This window comes from Hemiscyllium ocellatum, chromosome 3 (genome assembly GCF_020745735.1).
Source record: "Hemiscyllium ocellatum isolate sHemOce1 chromosome 3, sHemOce1.pat.X.cur, whole genome shotgun sequence".
NCBI classification, from domain to species: Eukaryota; Metazoa; Chordata; class Chondrichthyes; order Orectolobiformes; family Hemiscylliidae; genus Hemiscyllium; species Hemiscyllium ocellatum.
Window position 1 is genome coordinate 68,134,549 of NC_083403.1, and position 24,109 is coordinate 68,158,657.

Genomic DNA, 24,109 nt, shown 5'->3' on the forward strand with positions numbered 1-24,109 from the left:
CAACAGTGACCGAACCAATGCTCTGTACAGCCGCAACGTGACCTCCCAACTCTTGTACTCAAAACTCTGACCAATAAAGGAAAGCATACCAAACACCTTCTTCACTATCCTATCTACCTGCGATTCCACTTTCAAGGATCTATGAACCTGCACTCCAAGGTCTCTTTGTTCAGCAACACTCCCTAGGACCTTACCATTAAGCGTATAAGTCCTGCTAAGATTTGCTTTCTCAAAATGCAGCACCTCGCATTTATCTGAGCTAAACTCCATCTGCCACTTCTCAGCCCATTGGCCCATCTGACCAAGATCCTGTTGTAATCTGAGGTAACCTTCTTCGCTGTCCACTACACCTCCAATTTTGGTATCACGTGTAAACTTACTGACTATACCTCTTATGCTCACATCCAAATCATTTATATATATGATGAAAAGTAGTGGACGAGCACTGATCCTTGTGGCACTCCATTCTGAGTCCACCATCACTCTGTCTTCTACCTTTGAGCAATTCTGTATCCAAATGGTTAGTTCTCCCTGTATTCCATAAGATCTAACCTTGCTAACCAGTCTCCCATGGGGAACCTTAATGAATGCCTTACTGAAGTCCATATAGATCACGTCTACCACTCTGATCTCATCAATCCTGTATTCCACTAGGTTCTCAAATGCATTTTCTACCTGACATTTGTCATAAACACACTTTATTTCCCATATCTTAATGCTATCTCATTTGTCATGAAAGGAGCTTTGGAATTGTTTATCTTGCCTTTCCCTTTTGAGGGAATATACATTGACTGTATCTGTACCATCTCCTCTTTGAAGAGAGCCCATTGCTATGGATTAGTTATGGTATTCCCCATTAATCTTTCATTCTGCCCAGTTATGTTCTTGCCCCAGTGAATTAGGCTCTACGGCAATTGATTCTACTTATTCTGGATTGACTGCTATCACACCATTCCTAAGCGTTAAATAACAACAATCAGTGTTCAATGAGTGTTCCTCACTGATATTTGATCCACTTGGATCACCTCATTTCCAAGGATCAGATCTAACAATGTATCCTTTCTTGTTGCTGGACACATACTGCTGTAAGGAATTCTCCTGAATGCAATCTAGGAACACTCTCTTAAGGTTTCTATGAAGATCTGTAGCTCAGGTAATGGTTGAAGTAGTTGGTTCATTGAGTCGGTTGATTTTTCTGCACATGTTTTGACTCCCAATTGGGTGATATCTTCAGTGCTGTGTAGCCTCTGGATGAATCTTGCTGTCTCTTCTGTCCTGTATGCTATTTTTACTGCAGACTATATTTAGGTAACTAAGGTACCCCACCATAACCCATGCTATAATGTTGGCATCTCTCTGTAATTTCCCTGTAGATCCATTCCTCTACATCCTTTCCACTAGTTGGTCATCTATAGAATACACTGCGATTGAATCCTTTTTCTGTTCCTTAGCTTTAACCAATTTTATTCTGCCTCCGAACCCTTTGAGACAGCCTCCTTTACCAGCAATGCACTGCCCTCCTTCATCAATATTGCCATCCCATGCCCTTTCCTTTCCTTTCTATATTTTCTGAATACCTTATATCCAGACCTGCCTTTCCTTGAGTCAGGTCTCTGTTATTGCCAAATTTAACATTTTCCACATAGTGATCAGTGCCTGTAATTCCTCTTTCTTGTTCACTATCCTCCATGCGTTTATATATATGCACAGTGATCTGGTTTAGACTTCTTTATTTTCTCCATTACTCTGATTTCAACTATTAATTTACTATTCTCTATGCTAGTGATATTTTTCTCTCTGAGTATTTTGTGTACCTTGGCATTCTTGTCTTATATGCAGTCCTGCTTCCCACACCCCTGTTACGTTAGTTTAAAGATGTCCCAACAGCACTGGCCTGAAAGAAACTTAGTCCTAACTGTATTCAAGTGCAGCATTCCCTCAAGTTTTCTTATCAATCGCATGGACCTTGGAGGCCATGCATTACAATGACTTCCGGAACTGGGTGCTGTGATCAGTGTGCCTGCATGGAACATTAGAGTTGCTGTGCATGAGCACAGCCATGCAGCTTAGAAAGAACATTGGTAAGATGCAACTCATCCAGATGTACTAGTGTCATCTTCCTCTGAGCCAGTTCCAGTATCCCAGTAATCTGAACTCCTTCCTCCTGCACCATCTTTCCAGCCACATATTCATCTGCCTTATCATTCTAATTACAGACTCAATTGTATATAGCATTGGGAGTAACCTGGAGATTATTACATTTGAGGTCCTGCCTGCTAATTTTCTATTGCCTCCCCATATTCTGTTTGAAACACCACTTCTTACTTGAGTCATTGGTCCCAACATGGACAACAATGGCTGTTCACCCATCCCCAGAAGGAACTGCCGCTCTGTGACATCCTTGACCCTGGCGCCAGGTTGGTAGTATATTATTCTGGAGTCACATCTATGGCCACAGAAACACTTGATATTTCCCCCAACTCTTACTTTTCCTCTCTGTTCTCCTGTACAGCCGAGCTGCTCATTGTGCCACAAACCTATATTGCGCTCCCTTGAGGATCAGTACCCCCAAGAGCTTCCAAAATGGAAAACTGGTTTGTGAGCCATACTTCAGGAATTCCTGCTCCACCCACTAATTTTTCTTGGACTGCTTTACAGTTGCCTTTCTGTCTCCAAGCCCTTATGCTGTATATGACCACCTCACTGAATGTGCTATCCCACTCCTGATGAAGAGCTTTTGCCCGAAACATCGATTTTTCTGCTCCTTGGATGCTGCCTGACCTACTGTGCTTTTCCAACACCACTCTGATTTAAACCCTATCCCATGTAACACTTGGCCTCGTGAATGAACCACATTGAGTCCACTTGGAGCTTAAATTTCTGTAACCAAAAGAGAAAATGCTGGAAAATCTCAGCAGGTCTGACAGCATCTGTAAGGAGAGAAAAGAGCTGACATTTCGAGTCTAACTGACCCTTTGTCAAAGCTACAAAAGGAGGATAAATCGGGAGGTATTTATACGAGGCTGAGGGAGGGTGAGTCATGGCTCCAGAAGCAAAGGTAGCAATAAAGAGATGATAATGACAGAACATAGAGAGATTATAGGGAGATTAGGAGCTGTGAATGATCAAGGCTGAAGCCAGTGCTATGGGGGATGGTGGGGGGGGGGGGGGTGGGAGGAGGGATGAAGCAAAGGCAAAATGGAAACGAGGGGAGAAGGGTAGCAAAGGGGGAAGAGGAGAGAAAAAAGGTGATGAGAGAGTGGGGAGCGAGAAAGAGAGACAATCAAGAAATAAGAGATACAGAAATGTGAAAAAAAATACTTAAAAAGATAAATAAAATAAATGAAATAAAATTGTCTGAAGTTGTTGAATTCAATGTTAAATTTCTGTAGCTTGCAGCACTTACTGCATATGTGGTCATCTAGGACATCAGTAGGGTTATGATTTTCCACAGATCATTAGCCATGCAATCCCCTCAAGTGAGCTGAATTGGTAATCTTAACTTTCTTTTGCTAATGTTATTCTGGTTTGGATTAATTATATTACGTTGGCCCTGAATTTTCCTCATTCCTGGTGTTTCTCAGTCAAATCCAAATAACATACATCTTTAACATAATGTAGTTTTCTACTTTACAGCAACATTAAGACAGTCCAATAGCATTTAATAGCAATTTTTTACCGATGAATGAACTTACAGAGAAAGAGTAGGAGAACAAAAAAAAACACCTTCTCCCTGCCCTTTACCAAACTTACCTGCAACAAATTCCCAATTTGAACAAAATTCTCCCAGACACTCAGTCTAACTCAAGCAAAATGTCCCTCACACTCTATATGTGCCCTTATTCAAATGACTGCAATAAACAATCAGATTCTGCATGAGGGCTTCTACAATGGATTCATCGGGCTGCTATATTTCCAATAATAGCAACAGTGACAAATACTCATATTTGTAATGTACATTCAATGTATAAAAATGCCATTTGGTATTCCACAGAATTTTAAAAAGTGTATCTTAACTGAAAATGTTTTATTTCTGTGTTTTAAAAATGCCGATGCCTTTAAGTTTCAATGACCTGTTAGTCAGACCTCAATACTATCTTTTTTCTGGTTCCTGAATCTCATTAACCAACAGATTTGTATTCAGGAATTAATAAGTGTCCAAAAGGTTTTGTTGGTCAGTTTCCATGGGGGCATTTTTTTATGTGCTGAATGCAGATCAATTACAGAGCGTGACACAATCCGGAAAATGATTTTGTGTTATGGAAGAAAAGAATGAGGCTTGGGTAATGTTCAATGTGACAGTGAGAATGATCCATTCATCCCTCTTGGGAAATGCACCAAACATCTTTAGAAGGGTTCAGGGAGCACCATTTAAAATATTAAATTTATAAGACCAACTTAATAGATATAACAATATAATTGTGTTAATAATATTTCTCGTTATTCATAGGTTTTCAGGAAGCAAACTGAAAAGTGAGGTATGTAGAATTGAAGTACATATAAAACTATATCAAGAACCTTTGATTCTCGTTATTCTAAGCCACCTATATATGGGCTGCTATACTATTATTAAGAAAATAAAAGACAACATTGACAATGTAAGACTTTCTACAGAGCAAATCTTTCTTTAACACTTTTATTCTGAGCCATAGTCTATGACGAGATACTTAAAGTTATTGATTTCACCATGCAGTAATTGTTGAACTTGACAAACTGCCAAAAGGTAAAGATTGTAAATAATGGATTTAAAACATGTGTGGTAGTGCTTATGTCAATATTACACAAAGTTAATGTGCAATGAAGACTTTAAAGGTAAACAATTTTTCATCAAAAATAAATGATTGCCACGCTCTGTCGTTATATGTTTTATATGTAGAACACCAGATGGCTGGAGGTTGGGTGAGGGAGTGGGAAATTGTGCTTTATAGGCACATATGGTGATCCATGAGTATGTTCTATTGCCATTAGTATGGGTGCATGAACAAACGTGAGAACAAGGAAGGAATCTAGATCGATCTGCATAACATATAGAGGGATACTGTAATGTATACAAGAGATTATTATTTTCATTTATGCTGAAAATTGTCCAATGAATTTGAGATGAATTAATTATGTAAGGAGTAAATTATCATGTGTGTTTTATATCACAAAGGCATTCATGTATGGTAGCGTTGATATCAGAAAAGTCAAGAATGTAGAAGATAAATTTTTCAGAAACACAGGAAAATAAATTATTGATGAATTAAGGTCATGTTAATGGTCATCCCAACCCCACTGGCATTTTACATGCCACAGATATATGCCATCACAGTATTACCTGACTGGGGGCATGAGGGTTGGCGTCCTACTTTGTTATCCTGTACAGCATGGAGGATATACCCAGTGGGAAGTGCTACCTGTTTGATCAACCTTCTGGCCTCCTGTTCACTTCCCTTCACTCCCTACTTTCCTTTTGCCAGGGCCTGTCTGGCTATCCTGGGAATGCCAGCTCTAACTTACTACTCCTGTGGCAGCCAGTGATGGTCCTGGTTGATGACTACAGTCTGGACTGTGGTCATTGTTCCCATTGGGTACTGCTGGGCTTGAAGGACTGCCCTGATGGTCAGCTCTTAGAGGTGGAGCATCCACTCACAAGAAGCGTGGACAACATGACTTCAGGCAGCTAACTGTCGTTCAACCATAAGATCTGGTTATGATTTCACAGAGGTGGGCAGCTCTCAACTTTCTGGTCAGGGATGGGACATGACATCTACATTAAATGTTGGCCCAAACATAATTAGAAATTAGGTGCATCAAGAACCTGAAGGAGATTGTGTTGGAGTTTCCAATATTTTAGTGCTTCTGGTTTCACCATCCATATGATTTTTATTCAGAAATGTTTTATCGATTTTTGGAAAATTGATTTAATTTTAACCAGCTTCCTAAAATGCAATTGGTTAACAATAGATTCTATAAAAAATTTGTACCACAATAATTCTACTCAACCATTGATGTTGTACCCTTACAAGAATTGTGCATCAATTAAAGGGAGACAGGGGTGACATTTAAATGGTGACAGCATAGGATGAAGATCTACCCAGACAGATAAAACACAGAATATGATTAGTATAAGTGTATTAAATAATCAGTAACCCTTGTATGAGGAAGTTAATGGCCCTTTCCTTCTGTCTCTGCCTATCTATTATCTCTCTGTCACAATTTTTTTTTCGTATTTGTCTTATATACCCAAATTTCTTTCTCTCCTTTAAAGGTGGGAGGTGTCACAACTCATCCTTTTCGACTTTCAGCCCCTGATGATTTTTACTATAGGGGAGTAACTGTTAAATTTCAAACACAACCATTAACTCCCAAATAAAAATCAGTAAGTGAATGAGATTCAGGAACAGGAAAATGGCAGCTTGAGGTTTGACCTACATTCATGAACAGGTAATTGAAACTTAAAAGTAGGAATAATTCACATATTTTCTTGCTCTCTTTACTGGCACTGAAGTGGCCATTTATATAAATTTGCAAATCCTCCTTGGATTGTTCATCTTAAATCAGAGTTGAGCTGGATTGTATAAGCAGGCATATTATATATTCAAGAAAATCAATGAGGACAAATGATAGAATGGGAATTCATCTGTGATATCTGTTCATTCAGGTCACTGTGACATTCAGGTGGATGTCCATAAGTGATCAGCTAGATAATTCAATCCAACTTGATCAGGCATGTTACAATTCACGGTGACTTTGTGGTGAGCACTGCTGCCTCCCAGCACCAAGGTCCCAGGCTTGATTCCAGCCTCAGGCGACTGTCTGTGTGGAGTTTGCACATTCTCCCCGTGTCTGCGTGGGTTTCCTCTGGGTGCTCTGGTTTCCACCCACAGTCCAAAGATGTGCAGGTCAGGTGAATTGGCCATGCTAAATTGCTAAAGTGTTAGGTGCATTAGTCAGAGCGAAATGGGTCTGGGTGGATTACTCTTTAGAGGGTCAGTTTGGGCTGAAGGGTCTGTTTCCATACTATAGGGAATCTAATCTAATACATATCTGGGGTAGGTGGGAATTGAACCTCGACAATCTGGTGTAGTGATTGGGACATGACCACTTTAGTCAGCTAAACTTTAGTAGAGTGATCCATGAAATCTGTGTAAGATGAGTCTACCATGCCCTGTATGTACAAGGAGAAGCTAAAAACAAATTGTGCAGGGATTGAAGGTGAGCTCTAACTGAGCTCTAAAGAAGGAAGGAGAAAGTTAGGACTACAGATGCTGGAGATCAGAGCTGACAATGTGTTGCTGGAAAAGCGCAGCAGGTCAGGCAGCAGGTCAGGAGCTGAAGAAGGGCTTATGCCCGAAATGTCGATTCTCCTGCTCCTTCGATGCTGCCTGACCTGCTGCACTTTTCCGGCAACACATTTTCAGCTCTAAAGAAGGAAGGCTAGAAAGATATTAACATTGAAGGATGGATAGAGACTCTAATGAGATATGTTACATCAGATGAAAGTGTATCGAGAGCTAAGAACAAGAGAGAAAAAGTGTCAAAGTATGAAAAAAAACTCGAATGAGAAACACTGATATTAAACCTGCTCCTGCTCAAATGCCTCCCAAAAAGATGAACAATAGAAACAATGTTGGTGAGAAGAATGGTAGCTCAATCAATGAAATGAGCAGAACATAGTGGGAGCTGATTCTGTGTATTTATATAAAAGAGATATGAAGCAGAGGGATAGACTGGCTGAAGATAGGAGCCATCATTACACATTGCATGCTTTGTGGAGGGAGGGAGCTGTGACATCGCATTACTACAGCCCATTTATTCCCTTTTGTCATAAATGTGTTGAACAATGCTCACCTTTTCTTAAATTTCTTTTATTGTGTCACTCTTTCAATTAATTTCACCATGATGCATGAGGAGTCAAATTTGAAAATGGTACAAACTTTCTAAGGGTAAGTTGAAAATATCTCCTCGGTCTCAAGCCTAAGAAGTTGATCTCAGGAGTATTACCTTTTAAAAATAAAGCATGCTGAATGAACATCACATTCACATGGAGATACTGCTGAGGATGATCTTAGAGATGTAGAAATAGATAACAAACATCACAATCAAGTCATACGAGCATTCCAGATGGCCTCCTCAGGTAGGTGATCAGTCTGCACAGCTACCTGTGGTAACACAATTGCTAATGAGATCTACGGGGACTTGGAAGTCTGATGATCCAATCTGGACTATAAGAATGATGATAACTCAACAGAGCTGACCAGTGTTTGTGGCCCTTGATCCAATGATAGTGCAAATGTAAGAACAGAAATAAAAATGTAAGAGCAGAAGGAGGCCATTCAGCCCCTCAAGCCTGCATGGCCATCCAAAAAGATCCTGGGTGATTTGCCCCAGGCCTCAAACCTCTTTCATGCCAGTTCAGCAAAGCCCTCAACTCCCCAATATTTCATCTCCCTCCTCTTTACTTTTAGCGATTTAGCCTCCACAAATCTCTGGGGTATAGACCTCCACATAGTGACTATTTTCTGGGAGAAGAAACTTCTTTGCATCTTTTGCATCATCCACTAATTTAAATACATACACTCTTCTTTCTCCCCAAGTGCATTAACATAGACAGTAAATAATTGAGAGTCCAAGACTGATCTTTGTACTACTCCACTGGTTATATGTTTCCAACCTGAAAAAGACCATTAATCTCGACTCTGTGTATTAACCAATCCTTAGTCTATGCTAATACACTACCTCAATACCATGAGCTCATTTCTTATATAATAGCCTTTATGTCACACGTTATTGAATTCCTTATGAACATACATTACATCTATTGGTTCCTCTCTATAAACGTTACTTGTTATATCCTCAAAGAACTATAGAAAATTTGCTTAATTTGTGATTTCCCTTTCACAAAGCCATGTTGATTCTATATGATTGTTTTATGCTTTTCTAAATAGTCTGCTATTCCTTAATAATGAAATGATAGCTGTTAGGCTAACTGGCCAATAGTTTCCTGCCTTCTGTCTCACTCCTTCCTTTAACAGGGCTATCACATTAGGAATTTTCCAGTCTCTAGAACCCTCTTCAAATTGAGTAAGTTCTGGAATATTCTGACCAATGTCTGCACTACCTCTGCAGTAACTTCCTTCAAAGCTGTTGGATGGAGGCCATCTGGCCCTAGTGTCTTATTTGCTTTTAGTCCCATTAGGCTGTACAATTATTTGTCCATCATGACACCAACTGTTACAAGATCTCTACATCCATTAGAACCTTCTCCACATTGGGGAAACGAAGCATGGACTGAGTGACTGCTTTGTAGAATATCTATATTCTGCCTGCAAAAAAGACCCTGAGCCTCTAATTACCTGCCACTTTAACAAACCACCATGTTGCCTAGCCAATGTCTCTGTCTCAGGCTTGCTGAAGCAATGCTCAGTGCAAACTGGATGAACAACACCTAATTTTCTGCTTGTGGACCCTGCAGTCCTCCAGACACGATATCAAATTCAATAATTTAGTGACCTGAACACATAGAGTCATAGGATCCCTATGGAAACAGGGCATTCGGTCCAACACGTCTACGCCAACCCTCCGAAGAGTACCCCACTAGACCCATTCCTGTACTCTAATACTCTATATTTACCCCTAACTGATGCACCTAAATGACGCAGCCCTGAACTGTATAGACAATTTAGCATGACCAATTCAAGTAACCTGCGCGTCTTTGGACTGTGGGAGAAAATCAGAGCACCCGAAGGAAACCCATGCATACATGAGGAGAAGGTGCAAACTCCACACAGGCAGTCTCCCAAGACTGGAATCGAACATGGGTCCCTGGTGCTGTGAGACAATGGTGCTAACCACCTAGCCACCACTCTCCCATGTCCTAACTCCTTACCAAACACACCAAACCTTGTAGTCTGTCATTACACAAGACCCATTCTTAGCCACTAACAATTGCCATTAGTAGGTATTCACCTTCCTCGCCAGATCATTATCTACTTCTTTGTCTATCCAACTGCTCTTCTCTCTCTTGGGGCTCTACCCCCACTTATTGTTTACACCCTCCCCCTCCCTCTGCCCTTTCTTCTGCATATAAACCAACATATTCCTAGCTACCGTCAGTTCTGAGGAAGACCCAAAACATTAACTCTGATTTCTCTTTGCAGATCCTGCTGAGCTTTTCCAGCAATTTCTATTTTTGCTTTGGATTTTTGCTTTGCATGTGCAGGTTTTTTTTGGTTTCCATTAGTACCTTGTTTATCTGTTATTTTGGCAATGTTTATAATGTCCTCCGCCATTAAGACTAATGCTAAATATTAATTTAAATTGCCTGCCATTTTCCTGTTCTCTATTAACAATTCCACAGTTGCAGTGTCCAAAGTGATGGCCCTATTAAAAGAAGGTGCAAGACAGAAAGCAGGAAACTATTGGTTAGGTAGCTTAACGTCTGTCATTGGGAAAATGGTAGATTTCATTATTACAAAATAGTAGGACCTTCAGAAAAGCTTCCCATGCCAATTTCATCTGTTTTCTTTCTTCTTGCATTCCTGTAGAAGCTCTTGTTAGTTTTTGTATCTTGCCAGTTACTTTCATAATCAATTTTCCTCACCTTAATGTGATTCTTAGTCATCCATTGCTGCTTCCTAAAAAGGCTGTATTTGCTGACACCCAGGAACGTGTGTAGTAGTAACAGAATTTCTTACACAAATTGAAATAAAAAATAATAAAAGCCTAACAGGCTTAGAAATGACAACAAAATTAAAAACTATATAGGTGAAGAGAACGCAACAAAGGAGACTTTAATTTACAAAAATCAGCTTTATAAAATTGAAGGTGAGCTTGTGCAATGTGATTGTTGGTTTATCGTGGGATTGTTGGTTCTTGAAAAATTCCCAATCAATGACTATTTCTCACTGCTTTGAATGTCTTAGTTTTTGTTAACCGTGGGTGGTTATCCTTCTCTGTGAGGTCTTCCTTTTGACTGGGATAATTTTCTTTGCTAAGAATTATGAACCATCTGCTTACTATCTGCCGTTATTCATACAGTATTGTTCCCTTTAGTCTATTTTACTGGCTTGTTTTACACAAGCCTTTTGTCATTCCTCCGTAATAGCCCTTACTTAAGTTGAGGGCAACAGTTTTGGATCTGAGTTCCTTTCCTTCAAAATGAGTTTTAAATTCTACCATATTGCGATGGCTACCTCCGAGGCGATCCTTAATCATGAGATCTCATATTAATGCTACCTAACTGCATTTTACTAGATCTTAAATGACTTGTTCCGAGGTAGGTTCTGCAACATATTGCTTCAAGGAGCAATTCCTGACACACCGTATAAATTCAAGTCACCCTTCCCATCTAATTCCTCCACTCAATATGCTAATTAAAATCACGCATAATTGTAGACACTTCTTGCCTGTCTGTAATATATCCCAATTTATCCAGCAGTGAGACAACTCTTCGGGGATTATGGGCAACTCCCAACAATAACTTAATTTACTTTGTTATTCCTTATTTCCACTGAAACAATTTCATATGATGATGTATTGCACCTATATCATGACTCATCACTGCACATTATTAACAAAGCTACCTGTTTTTCCATCTTCGAGGAGAAAGTGGGGACTGCAGATGCTGGAGATCAGAGCTGAAAATGTGTTGCTGGAAAAGTGCAGCAGGTCAGGAAGCATCCAAGGAGCAGGAGAATCGAAGTTTCGGGCATGAGCCCTTCTTCAGGAATCTGAAGAAGGGCTCATGCCCGAAACATCGATTCTCCTGCTCCTTGGATGCTGCCTGACTTGCTGCGCTTTTCCAGCAACACATTTTCAGCTCTTTTTCCATCTTGCCTATTCTTCTGGAATGTTGAATACTCTTGAATATTGAGTCTCTAGTCTTGGTCACTCTGCAACCATGTGTCTATATTAGATATCAATCATATTCATTTATTTCTATTGGTACTGTTAGTTGGAGGACTGAAATTAGAATAATGGTAACATGAAGTAATCCTGTAATATTTTATATGATAAAACCAATTTCTGATATGCAGGCCAAGTGTTCCAAAATAAATTTATTGTTTTAATTGTTTTTGAGAAGATGTTTGAAAGTCACTTTGCAACAAGCAATAGAATTCCTTCTATTTCTCACAACCTGCAGATTCCTGATGTTTCCAAGATTTTCTTGTCATGCTGACTGCACCTGCCTATATTTGGCTGGGTGTTTTCAAGATGGATATAAAGGAAACACATCTTTTGACATTCTTTCCTTCATTTTCATGTCACAACCACAGAGCAGGTATTTCCTCAGAGTGGTTTGTGAAGTAAGAATTTGTTTAAGTTTGTATGTAGCCCCCTGTTCAATATTGAATGTTTCAATTTAAAACTAAATCTAAAAGAACAGCTTAATGCTTCAAACAAGACAAAAGGTTAGTTTATTACTCAACTATTGCTGAAAGTTGCTTAAGTAAAATGTGGTAAATTTATTAGCTAAAATACAATTACAATGATTTAAAGTAAAGATATAAGTTATGTATGAAGATGAAAATGAGATCAGTCTCTATCGTTGCAGGCCTGGCTTGCTTGAAGATTCTCTTTCTGAAATGAATGGGTTGAAAGTTGAAGTCACATTCAGCAACTACGATGGCTTCTGTAGTCGAATAGTTGGAGGTTGCTCCCACAGGTGGACTCAGTACGCCGAACAGGTCCTGGGAGTGAGTGAAGGCACCTTAGTTTCACTTTTATGGCACTGCAAATTGTGGCTCTTGGTAGCCTGTTTCAGTACAGCAGCCCCCTTAGCCATTCTTTTTGTTTTGGATGCCTTCTTCTGTCTCCCAGAAACAGTTGTTGTTTCAAGATATTATATTTCTCTCATGGTGTTCAAATTGTTCTCCTCTAATTGGCTGTCCTCAGCCAGCTTTCTTCACAATCAAACAAAATGGCTGAAAACTATAATTTTGATGAATAATTGCTCTGTGAAGCAAAGTCAGTTATGTTGGAACTTCTGGTGATATTTTTCTTCATGTCTCCTGTTCAACCTTTCACAATGGTTTGAACCTTTCCACATTTTGAGGATCCAGTGAACAGTCCTGATATCCTTGAATTATTTAATGACCCTTTATGATAGACATTTAAGGTAATGCAGTCAGATTGTCTACTGTTGACTGCGATTATATCGTCAAATTAAGTCATGTGACTTTTGGGATTATTTTGGATGACTCCTTGAGTCCATTTTAAAGACAGATTATCCTTCTTCACATTGTATAAAATTTTATAAATACAATTATATGGCAATCAGAAGAAATATTTTATATCTATCCTCACAATAGAAGGAAATATGGAGGTAGGAAAAATCACCTAATCAGAGAAAATGTAATGGGAATACTAATAGAAAATAATCAAGATTTGGAGATGCCAGTGTTGGACTGAGGTGTACAAAGTTAAAAATCACATAACACCAACCACCTGATGAAGGAGTGGTGCTCTGAAAGGTAGTGCTTCCAATTAAACCTGTTGAAATAGAAAGTAAGGATGTTAATTTTCTGCAATCTAACGCCCTGCATCCTTGAGTCTTAAAAGAGTTGGATGCATTAATAGTGCAGTAGTTTCCCATCTTTTCCTTATGAAAGGGGCACTTCAATGAGACAAACAATTTCACAGCATATCCACTTTTTTTTTCTACTGAAATGATTGCTGATAAACATCACATTTACGTACATTTACTGTGCTGTTGTAGGAATGGAGGCAAGAAGTGGTCAGTGAGGCTCCCCTGCAACCATTTTCACTCCCAGCCTACTTTCCCCCATCCAGCCATCATCCAACCACCATCCTGGAAGGTTGCCATGCTGCCTAGTCACAGCGAGGATGCCTGGTCCATGGCAGCAGCTGCTGCAACCCACCACCTGCCCCCTCAAAAGTGCATGGGGCTTGGATGAGGCAATAAGCTCCATTCCTCCCACCTCCACCCCCGCCTCCCGGACTGTGTGCTGTATCTCCCGCACTCACCATTGCCCAGCCCTGACCATCCACAGGAACCATGGAACACAATCTGACCAATTCAGCCCAGCAAAGAGGCAAAGTTCAAAGTTGAGTGAGTCTCTGGCCCCACGCATTGAATGACACCACTACACACCAATCAAATCCTAGAAGCTGTTTGCCCCACCCCATGACAAGGGAGTCTGGTGACGGCAGATTAAACAACGCTGCTTCCCAACAACCTAGCAGCACACTTGTCATCTTGTCTCGGCATGCCAGTGCGAAAACCATTGCGATAGAGAATGGGTCAGTTGTAGTCTTCCACAATTCTGTAGATTCTGGAAATGTCCCTTCAGATTGGGGAACACTAAATATAACACCTCTATTCAAGAAGGGGAATGGTAAACTGTAAACTACAGCTTTGTAAGCTTGACATCTGTCATTGAGAAAATGATAGCATCCATTTGAAAAAAAGTAGTAGCTGGACATTTAGATGATCATGATATAATTAGGCAGAATCAACATGAATTTATGAAAAGAAAATCATATTTGACACATGTAAAGTTCTTTGAGAATGTTGGAAGTAAGGTGAATAAAGAGAAACCAGTAGATATGGTATATTTGTATTTGCAAAATGCATTTGATAAGGTGCCATATAAAAGGTGTACCACACAAAAGAAGAGCTCATTGTGTTGGAGGGAACCTATTAGAGTTACAGAGAATTGGCTAACTAACAGGATTGGGATTGATGGATCAATATCGTGGATTAAAGGACTATTTCTGCTTTGATGTCTTATGGTTTGACAAATAAGTGAGAGGTGGAAATTTGGTAGAGGGGTATAATTTGGAATATATGAGGTTCTCCATCATGGTGGGAAGAATAGAAAAGCAATATATTATTTAAATTAGGGATAGGGAATAAATGCTGTCCTGACTGGTGACACCCACATCCTGTGAATGAATGTATAAAGGGACTACAGAATGCTGTAGTATGGAGAGATCTGGCTGTCCTTGTACAAGAATCACAAAAGGTTAATATGCATGTACAACAAGTAAGTAGGAAGGCAAATAGAATGCTGTCCTCTACCACTAGGGAGGTGGAATTCGAAATAGTGAAGTGTTGCTACTGCAGGGCATTGGTGAAACTGCACATAGTGTTCTGTGTACAATATTGGACCTAGTGAGAGATATATATGCACTGGAGGCTGCAAGGATCACTCAGCTGATTCCTGGAATGAAGGTTTTCTTACATAAAGAATGTTATAGTTGGTTGGATCTGTACTTATTGAAGTTTAGAAGAAGAGGTGATCTTATTTAAGTACACATAAAATTCCAAGAAAGTTTGCCAAGGTAGAGGGTGTGAGTATGTTTCCCCTCGAGAGGGAATCTGAAACCAGTACAACCTTCAGTGGAGATGCAAAGGAATTCCTTCTTATGACAGGCATTTAATCATCTTCTCCAGATAGCAGTGAAGGATGGGTCATTGAATTTATCCAAGGCAGAGTTAGACAGTGTTTATCCAGAGGGAAGTTAAGGGTTATTGGGGGCAGGCAAGGATGGAAGTTAATTCCGGGATCAGTGACAAAACAGCCCTTTCCTTCACCTATTCTTCTGATCTTATGACCATCACCTTAATTACACTCAACATTTGGAAAATTATCACTTCCCTCAGTAGAGAATTGCTAAGTAGGTGGAGAGAAGTTTAAATTTTAAATCATCTACAAACTGAGTGCAATAGTCCCCTTCCCCTCTCTGTCCCACTCCCTCACACTTAACAGGCTTTGCACATAAATTAATCAACTGTAAAACGTAGGTGATTTACTGGTGATGGTGAACAGATGGAAAAGAAAACTACAGGTGACTTGGTGAAGGAAAGAAAATCAGTTCTGTGTCAGAACACTTCGACAGGAGTTAAAACAGAAAGAAAAGAAACTGCCATTAATTGCCGATTAATGGATTGTACTCTGGCAACATGACAAATTTAAACTATTCAAGAATGAGGTGAACACTTGTTCTATCTGCTTTGGAGGCAGATTGTCAAGAAATTTAGCAAAAATATTCTTCAAATTTCCATGTACACAATTCCAATTCGATGATCCTGGTAAATTCACCTGGATAGTGACTGGGGCCAGAAACAGATAAAACTCCCACATATTCTATTAGGATTACTTCCAAATAGGAGTATTTAGACAAAAAAGTTGTTTTACAAGAAAAGTTAATTGATTTAATAGCTTATATATGTTATCTGTACTATATATGGAAATACAAATTGACAAGATTTATGTACACTGCTAATTTTATTTTGATTGCACAAAGCTTTTATCTAATTTTAATTTTTGCTCTTAGCTTACTAGTATTTTGGTTGGTAATGTCACTATTCGTACATCCTAAATTATCTGTTTTTACTGACACTTTTACTCGAGAGGAACCATGCTTCTTCTGTTGCCCATTCCTTTATCCTCCCTTTAATAATTTGGGCATGTTTCTTATGTATCTTTGGGATGAAGCTTGTGATTTGTCCTGTGTTAGATTGTAAATACAGCGCTAAGGTTTGCAGTGTTTTTCTTTCTAGCAACAATAGGAAAATATTTTTAAAAAGAGATGACAGTTTTGATGAGGACAATTATATTTTTATTGTGTCCAACCACATCTCTCAATGGTACTCCAAAGCACTTCACATTTTTAATAGATTCCAGAAACTCTTGTGAGATGAAAGGTTAGTTAAATTATTCATATTAGTTGAGAGAATAATGTTTGCCAGTACTCCTGGTCCCTAAGACCATAAGACATAGGAGCAGAATTAAGCCATTCTAGGCCCCATGTCTTCTCCACCGCTCAATCATAGCAGATACATTTTCAACCTCATTTTCCTGCCTTTTCTGTGTAAGCCTTGATCCCCTTGCCAATCAAGAATTTCTCTATCTCTGTCTTAAAGACACTCAGTAACATGGCCTCCAAAGTCTGCAGTGGCAGTGAGTTCCACAGATTCACCACTCTCTGGCTGAAAAGATTCCTCCTCATGTCAGTTCTAAAGAGTCATCCCTTCAGTCTGAGACAGTGCCCTTGGATCATAGTCTGTCCTGCTAATGAAAACATCTTCTCCATGTCCACTCTCTCCAGACTTCTCATCCTCCTAAATTCCACCGAGTGCAGATTCACACCTCATATGAACATAGAACTTTGGATGTAGGTTTGCTCGCTGAGCTGAAAGGTTAATTTCCAGACATTTCATTACCTTACTGGGTAACATCTTCAGTGGACCTCATGCGAAGCAATGGTGAAAATTCCTGTTTTCTATTTATATGTTTGGGTTTCTTTGAACAGTTTTACACAGTAAGGGCCCTTCAGCCCTCAATGTTGTGTGGCCTTTTATCCTACTGTAAGATCAAACTAACCTATGTACCCTACATTTTACTAACATCCATGTGCCTTTCAAAGAGTAGCTTAAATGTCCCTAATGTAAATGACTCTACTACCACTGCTAGCAGTGTGTTCCGCGCAGCCACTACTCTCTGTGGAAAGAAATTAGCTCTAACAAGCCCTTCAGCCCTAGGATCATTCTTATAAGCCTCCTCCGCACACCTTCCAATGCCAACATATCCTTCCTTAGGTATGGGGCCAAAACTGTTCTCAATATTCCAAATATGTTGGGACCCAAGCCTTATATAGCCTCAGCAGTACAGTTCTGTTCTTGTATTCTACCCCTCTTGAAATGAATGCTAAAATTGCATTTGCCTTCCTAACTGCCAACTGAACCTGCATGTTAACCTTAAGAGAATCCTGAACTTTGACTCCAAAGTTCTTTTGTGCATCAGATTTCCAAAGCCTTGGCCCATTTAGAAAATAGTTTATGTCTGTGTTCTTCCTACTGAAGTGCAGAACATCACACTTTCCCACATTATATTCCATTTGCCACTTACTAGTCATCTTTAAACAATGTTACATGATCTTTTCTGTCTATTGAAGTTGGCAATCAGTTTACCCATCGACTTTAAAATCTCTCACTCAGTTCCTTCTTCATTATGCACCTTTATGAATTCTCAAATGAATTATTTGAGTGTGTTCATAAATTGCCAAACAATTTGAAACTAAAATCTAACAAAAAATCCTAATACACACTGCACAGAATCAACTTTTTTTTTGATATTCAAACAACAGAATCTCTTCACAGCATTGAACAGAGAAAAAAAGAAGATTTTGACACATTATAAAACACAATTACCTTTCCAGAATCCAATCTCTTGGTGAAAATAACCTACATTAGAATGTCATTAATTTTATTTTCTGAACAAATTTGTTCATTATTAAAGGCTTCAATAACATTAAATGGTATTTAGAAATAGGCATTTCCACATGTAAAAGGGATTTTAAAATATTTAAATAAATATATAGATCAGGAAAGTGACAATAAATGTTCATTTTGCACATCCTGTAATTTGATCCAAATTTTATTAATATTAGCTTTTCACCAACAAACTGACTTAATGCAACTCACTTTATCAAGCTTTAAATACAATTACACTCTCACAATATGTTGTCCGTAGTAACCAGAGCAGAAACATATTAAAATCTGGATGAGTTGTATATTTCAATCTGACCATGATATTTGCATGACATAAAATAAGAAGTTGGTAAACAAATATGATTAATGCAATAACAATGATAGATTACAATCTAAAACTTCAAGGCTATTTCAGTTGTGTAGCAAATCATTAGCTGAATCAATATAACAAAAACACTATAAATGTATGTTTTCAATAATGTTACCTCCATTTTTGAATAGTTAAACATTGATCTCTAACTGGTAGCAATAATAAACACTTTATAAGGGACTGCATATTTAGAAATCTTAGTGTTGCCACATAACTAATGTAACATTTTGTTCTATTATAGGGAGGATTTACACGGAAATATTCGCTCAGTTCAAAAACTGGAACATTGCTCCCAGAGTTCCCTAATGCACAGCACCTTCTTCTTCAAGGGCCCATCTCTAAGGAGAAGGTAATACTCTTTTTTTTAAAGAAAAGTCTTAGTTAAGCTGATCTCTCAACTAAATACTGGTCAGTAAAGAGTTATTATCATGAGCAGCCTTGAGATTAAAATATGTATCGATCATGTAAAAAATATGTTAAGTTTAGGGAAAGTGTCAGCATTGAATATCACATCAGGGTGGCTTTAGTTTTGTGACCTTGGATGAAAATAAATGCTTTTCCACATTATAAAAATGAGCACTGATATACCTAGAAATTCATTCGTAGCCTCTACCATTTTACAAATCCAGAAATAATTGTAAATGAATGTGTTAATTGGGACTCCATTTGGAGATGTACAAGACCAGTGGGCACCAATATGCATGATCCACATGTTTTACTGTTTTTTCTTACATCCAAAATGATTCAGCAATCTTATTGTAGTATTTAAATATGGTACTGGCTGCCGAATAAAAAGGGCTTCATCTGACTGTCATCTGATAAACACGATTGAAACTTACAGTATCAATTATGAGCAAGGCCTCTGCAGAAGCAATGTTTAAAGGTCTTATCCCCTCCGTTCCACTTAATTGCTGCTTCTTTCCTTCTGGATTGTTGGTGATACTTTGGGATTTCTTTCTCTTCCAATCTGTTTTCTCTTTTTTTTGCCAGTTAATTCTGATTCATGTGAACAGCTTTGTGCTGTTTTTGTGTACTTTGTAAACAGCTTATTCCACTCTTGCATGGATTAATAGATCTACCTTTGGGGCAAGTGAAAGAAGGACAGAAAGAAGGTACCAGAGAGAATCAGTCAGTCGGTAAAGAGGGAGGAGAATGACATTGTGCCAGAACCCACTCCCGCAGTAGGTCATTAGAAAACTCAGCTATGTTTCGTCATTGTTCACACTGACAACCTACAATGATAATTTGTAGAGAAGGGAAGTCACACAAGCCTGGTTCAGCTTTTCTTCCATCTGTTAACTGCACACAAACTGAGAAAATTATATGAGATTATATTCAGTGCTTATCCCAAAAGAAGTTGCACTCAACCATAAGCTGCTATACACAATGTTTACACATGTCTAATTTAGTGGTTTTTGAGAAGATTTATAGCACAGGTTAAGGTTCAGGATGTAGGTTTGCTCGCTGAGCTGGAAAGTTTGTTTTTAGACATTTCATCACCATACATCTTCAGTGAGCCTCTGGATGAAGCACTGGTGGTATAGCCCATTTTCTATTTGTGTTTGGGTTTCCTTGGGTTGGTGATGTCATTTTCTGTGGTGGCATTGTTTCCTCTGGTGATGTTATTTCCTGTTCTTTTTCTCAGGGGTGGTAAATGGGATCCAAGTCAATTTATTTGTTGATAGAGTTCCGGTTGGAATGCTATGCTTCTAGGAATTTTTGTGCATGTTTCTGTTTGGCTTGACCTAGGATAGATGTGTTGTCCCAGTCGAAGTGGTGTCCTTCCTCATCTGCATGTAAGGATACTAGTGAGAGTGGGTCATGTCTTTTTGTGGCTAGTTGATGTTCATGTATCCTGGTGTCTAGCTTTCTGCCTGTTTGTCCAATGTAGTGTTTGTTACAGTTCTTGCAAGGTCTTTTGTAAATGACATTAGTTTTGCTTGTTGTCTGTATAAGGTCTTTCAAGTTCATTAATTGCTGTTTTCGTGTGTGGGTGGATTTGTGGGCTACCATGATGCCAAGGGGTCTGAGTAATCTGGTAGTCATTTCTGAGATGTCTTTGATGTAGGGGAGAGTGGCTAGGGTTTCTGGACATGTTTTGACTGCTTGTGCAAATGCACAGCTATCAACAAACACATTGACTTGGATCTGATTTAAACCCCCCCCCCCGAAAACAAGAACAGGAAATGACATCATGACAGGAAATAGCATCACCACAGGAAATGACATCACCAACCCAAGGAAACACAAACTCGTAAATAGAAAGTGGGCTACACTACCATTACTTCGTTTGGAGGCTTGCTGAAGATGTTACCTAATATAGTGATTAAACATCTAAAAACGAACCTTCCAGCTTAGTGAGCAAACCTACATCCTGAAATGTTTAATATTCCTAAAGACATATTTTTAATTAGAAGACTTAGTTCCATCAAGCTAATATCAGCTGCTTTCTGAGACAAAGGCAATGTTCTCTAGTCTGAGTGAATTAATTGCCCTTGATGAGCATTTCCCTCCCTTCACTGGTGCATTTGGAGATGAAGAAAAGTAGAACTTGAGCTGTACTTAATGTAAACAAATTTAATTGAGAGTTCCATATTTAGGAACTTGTGCAGTGTACTGTTGTGGTGCACCGTGTAGGCTGCTGATGTTCTTTCGTGTGTACCCAGTTATGTTCTGCATTCCTAGCTCCTCTACTAGAGAGTTGATTCATCAATGTCCAGAGAAAAATATGAACATTGATTATTCAATGGAAATTAATAATCTCTTAGTCTAAGTCAAAAACAAAACAGATAATAAATTATTCTTTGTGATAATAGATTTAGGATAAAGAGAAAAAGGTTTAGAGCAGATGTGAGGAAATATTGTTTCATCCAGAGAATGGTAAAACTTTGGAACTCACTACCTGCAAGGGTGATAGAAGCAGAAACCCTCATAATATTTAAGACATACTTAGATGTACACTTGCCATGCCCAGACATACAGACCTAGTGCTGGAAAACAGGATGAAAATATTTAGGCGGTCGATGGGTTGAGGAGTCTTTTTCTGTGCTATCACCCTCTAAGATCTTATTATTGATGAATAGTCAATGATTACCCAACATATTCAGATTATTAATATTAACACCATTATTGTTATTTTGTTATCATTCTTGGGATTTAGGCTCCATTGACAGTGCCAGCATTGATTCTTCAGTTTTTTAAAGGACAGTAATATACTCTTTTTTTTATTGACTTAATTGGGACTTTTCCCTACCTAGACATGGTGGAGCAGGTAGTAGGAAGGACAAATAGTGACACAACTCCGCCACCAATCAAGGCCCTTACATTGTCAATTGACAGCCACTTAATGGTAAAATGCATCACTGACCAGAATATCTGTCTTTACAGCAGGTGGGAAAAGTGGCTACTTGCATGACAGCGATGAAAGGGTGGTCTGCCTGTCAGTTTGTTGTGGGACCTCCATTTGTTCCAATCTGGGGGCAGTTAGGGGCTTTGTTGAGGAACAGGGGTTGGCTTGTGAAAGCTACAACTAGGCATTTGCCTCCAACACCCTGACCCTTCACTCCTTGCAAACCCAGTACTATGGTGATGTTTACAGATGATACAACAATTGGTATGGTGGTAAATAGTGAGAAGGACAGCTTTAGATTACAGGACAATACAGACAGACTGATCAATGGCAAATGGAATTCAACCAGATGGATGTGAGGTGTTGTACTTGGGCAGAACAAACAATGCAAGGGAATACATAATGAATGGTAGGAAGCACTGAGGATCAGAGGACCCTTCGTGTGGATTTCCATTGGTTGCTTAAGGTACTGCAACAGGTAGATCAGTAGTTAACAAGGCATATGGGATATTTATTAGTCGAGGCTTAGAGTTTAAGGGCAGGGAAGTGATGCTGGAACTGTACAAAATGTTGGTTATGCCAGAACTAGAATATTGTGTGTAGTTCTGGAAACCACATTATAGGAAAGATGAGATTGCACTGGAGAGGGTGCAGAGGAGATTTACCAGGAGGTCGCCTGGTTTTAATTATGGAGTGTTTTAGTTATGAAGAGAGGATAGATAGACTGGTGTGGTTTTCCTTGGAGCAGTGGAAAGTGAGAGAAACATCATTAAGCTGTATAAAATTTATGAGGGATATAATAAGGTAGAAAGGAAGGAAATGCTTCCCTTGGTGAAGGGATCAATGACTAAGGAAGGGGTTTAAGGGAAGGGGTTATGTGGCTTAGAGGGGATGTGAAGAAGTAAAAGTACACTCATAGGTTGGTAGGAATTTGGAACTCACTGCCTGAAAGGGTGGTAGAGGCACCCATCTTCAACCAACTTCATAATATTATGTGCACTTGTGATGCCAAAGCATACAAGTCTGTGGACCAAGCACTGGAAAATGGGATTCAAATAGTTAGGTGCTTGCTTTTGACTAGTGCAAACTATGATCCTTTCCCAAATAATCCAGTCACCTTTGTGCTAGTGCCATCCTTCCTGACTGCTGAAGAGCCTTTTTCTGTGCTGTAGGCCTCTATGATGACATAACTCCATGATCCTCTCTCAAATAATCCAGTCACCTTTGTGCTACTGCAATGTGTGGGTCAGCAGCAATGCTGTCCAGGTGCCAGTGGTTGCTGGGCTCTGATTGACAGGGAGCTTCATGTCTGGTGGGACTTCACGAGTGTGCAAGTTCCTGAATGCCTAACTGGTACTTGATCAGGGCTTTCTCAGTGGTGAGGGCAGAGGGTCAGTTACTACTGAGGACAGCCACCTTCACACTTTGTGTAAAAAGCACTAGTTCCAGCCCAATTACCTTTTACATACCTGTAATACCTCGAGGGGAATTTTCTTTTGATTTGAATGTTGGAAATGTAATGAGCTTGCATACTGGAAATACACAATATGTCAAATAAATCAAAGCTATCCAACAGTATATTTCCGATTCTCTTTAAAAATAAATCTCATAATGCACCACTAACAACTTCCTTGAATATTTTGTGCATTGATCAGGGGCTAATGTCCAAGACTACTTTGATGCCCAGTTCTTCCCCACCTGGAGCCACCATCTACCTATCTGGATACAGCCACAGCCACTGCCTAAATTGCAGAGTGGTATCTTCTCCATCATGTCAGTCTAACAGAGAAAGCTGTTGTTCATTTCAAATATTTTAAAAGTACTAAATAGGCATTTGACATTCCTTCATCGCTAAAATGCCTCCTGTTTGCCTTCCAACTCCAAGAACCTGCTTGCTGTCCTTAAGTGGATTGTGGACACATCCTTTGGCCACTGATTGGGCAATCTAGCCAAGATCTTTGTTGGGGTACTGTTCACACCCCACCACACTGTATGCACACGCATGTATACACACTCATGTATATGCACACACACACGAGCCACAAACTTACTCAAACACACACTGCATACACATACACACCACACACTCTTTAATTTCTGATTCCACTCTCATATATAATCTGGAGGTTTGTACCATCTTCAATTCTGCCCTTTTCTTATGGATGTC

At 39.2% G+C, this 24,109-nt stretch overlaps 1 protein-coding gene across 1 annotated transcript in view; it reads left to right on the forward strand.

Moving 5' to 3' along the window:
* The window catches only part of rfx6 (regulatory factor X, 6), an 83,527-nt gene that overhangs the window by 6,967 nt on the left and 52,451 nt on the right, over positions 1 to 24,109 (forward strand). Inside the window, exons 6-7 of the mRNA XM_060854823.1 lie at positions 4,451 to 4,478; positions 18,835 to 18,942. Of these exons, the coding sequence (XP_060710806.1) occupies positions 4,451 to 4,478; positions 18,835 to 18,942 (136 nt within the window). The remainder of the gene's footprint in view (positions 1 to 4,450; positions 4,479 to 18,834; positions 18,943 to 24,109) is intronic.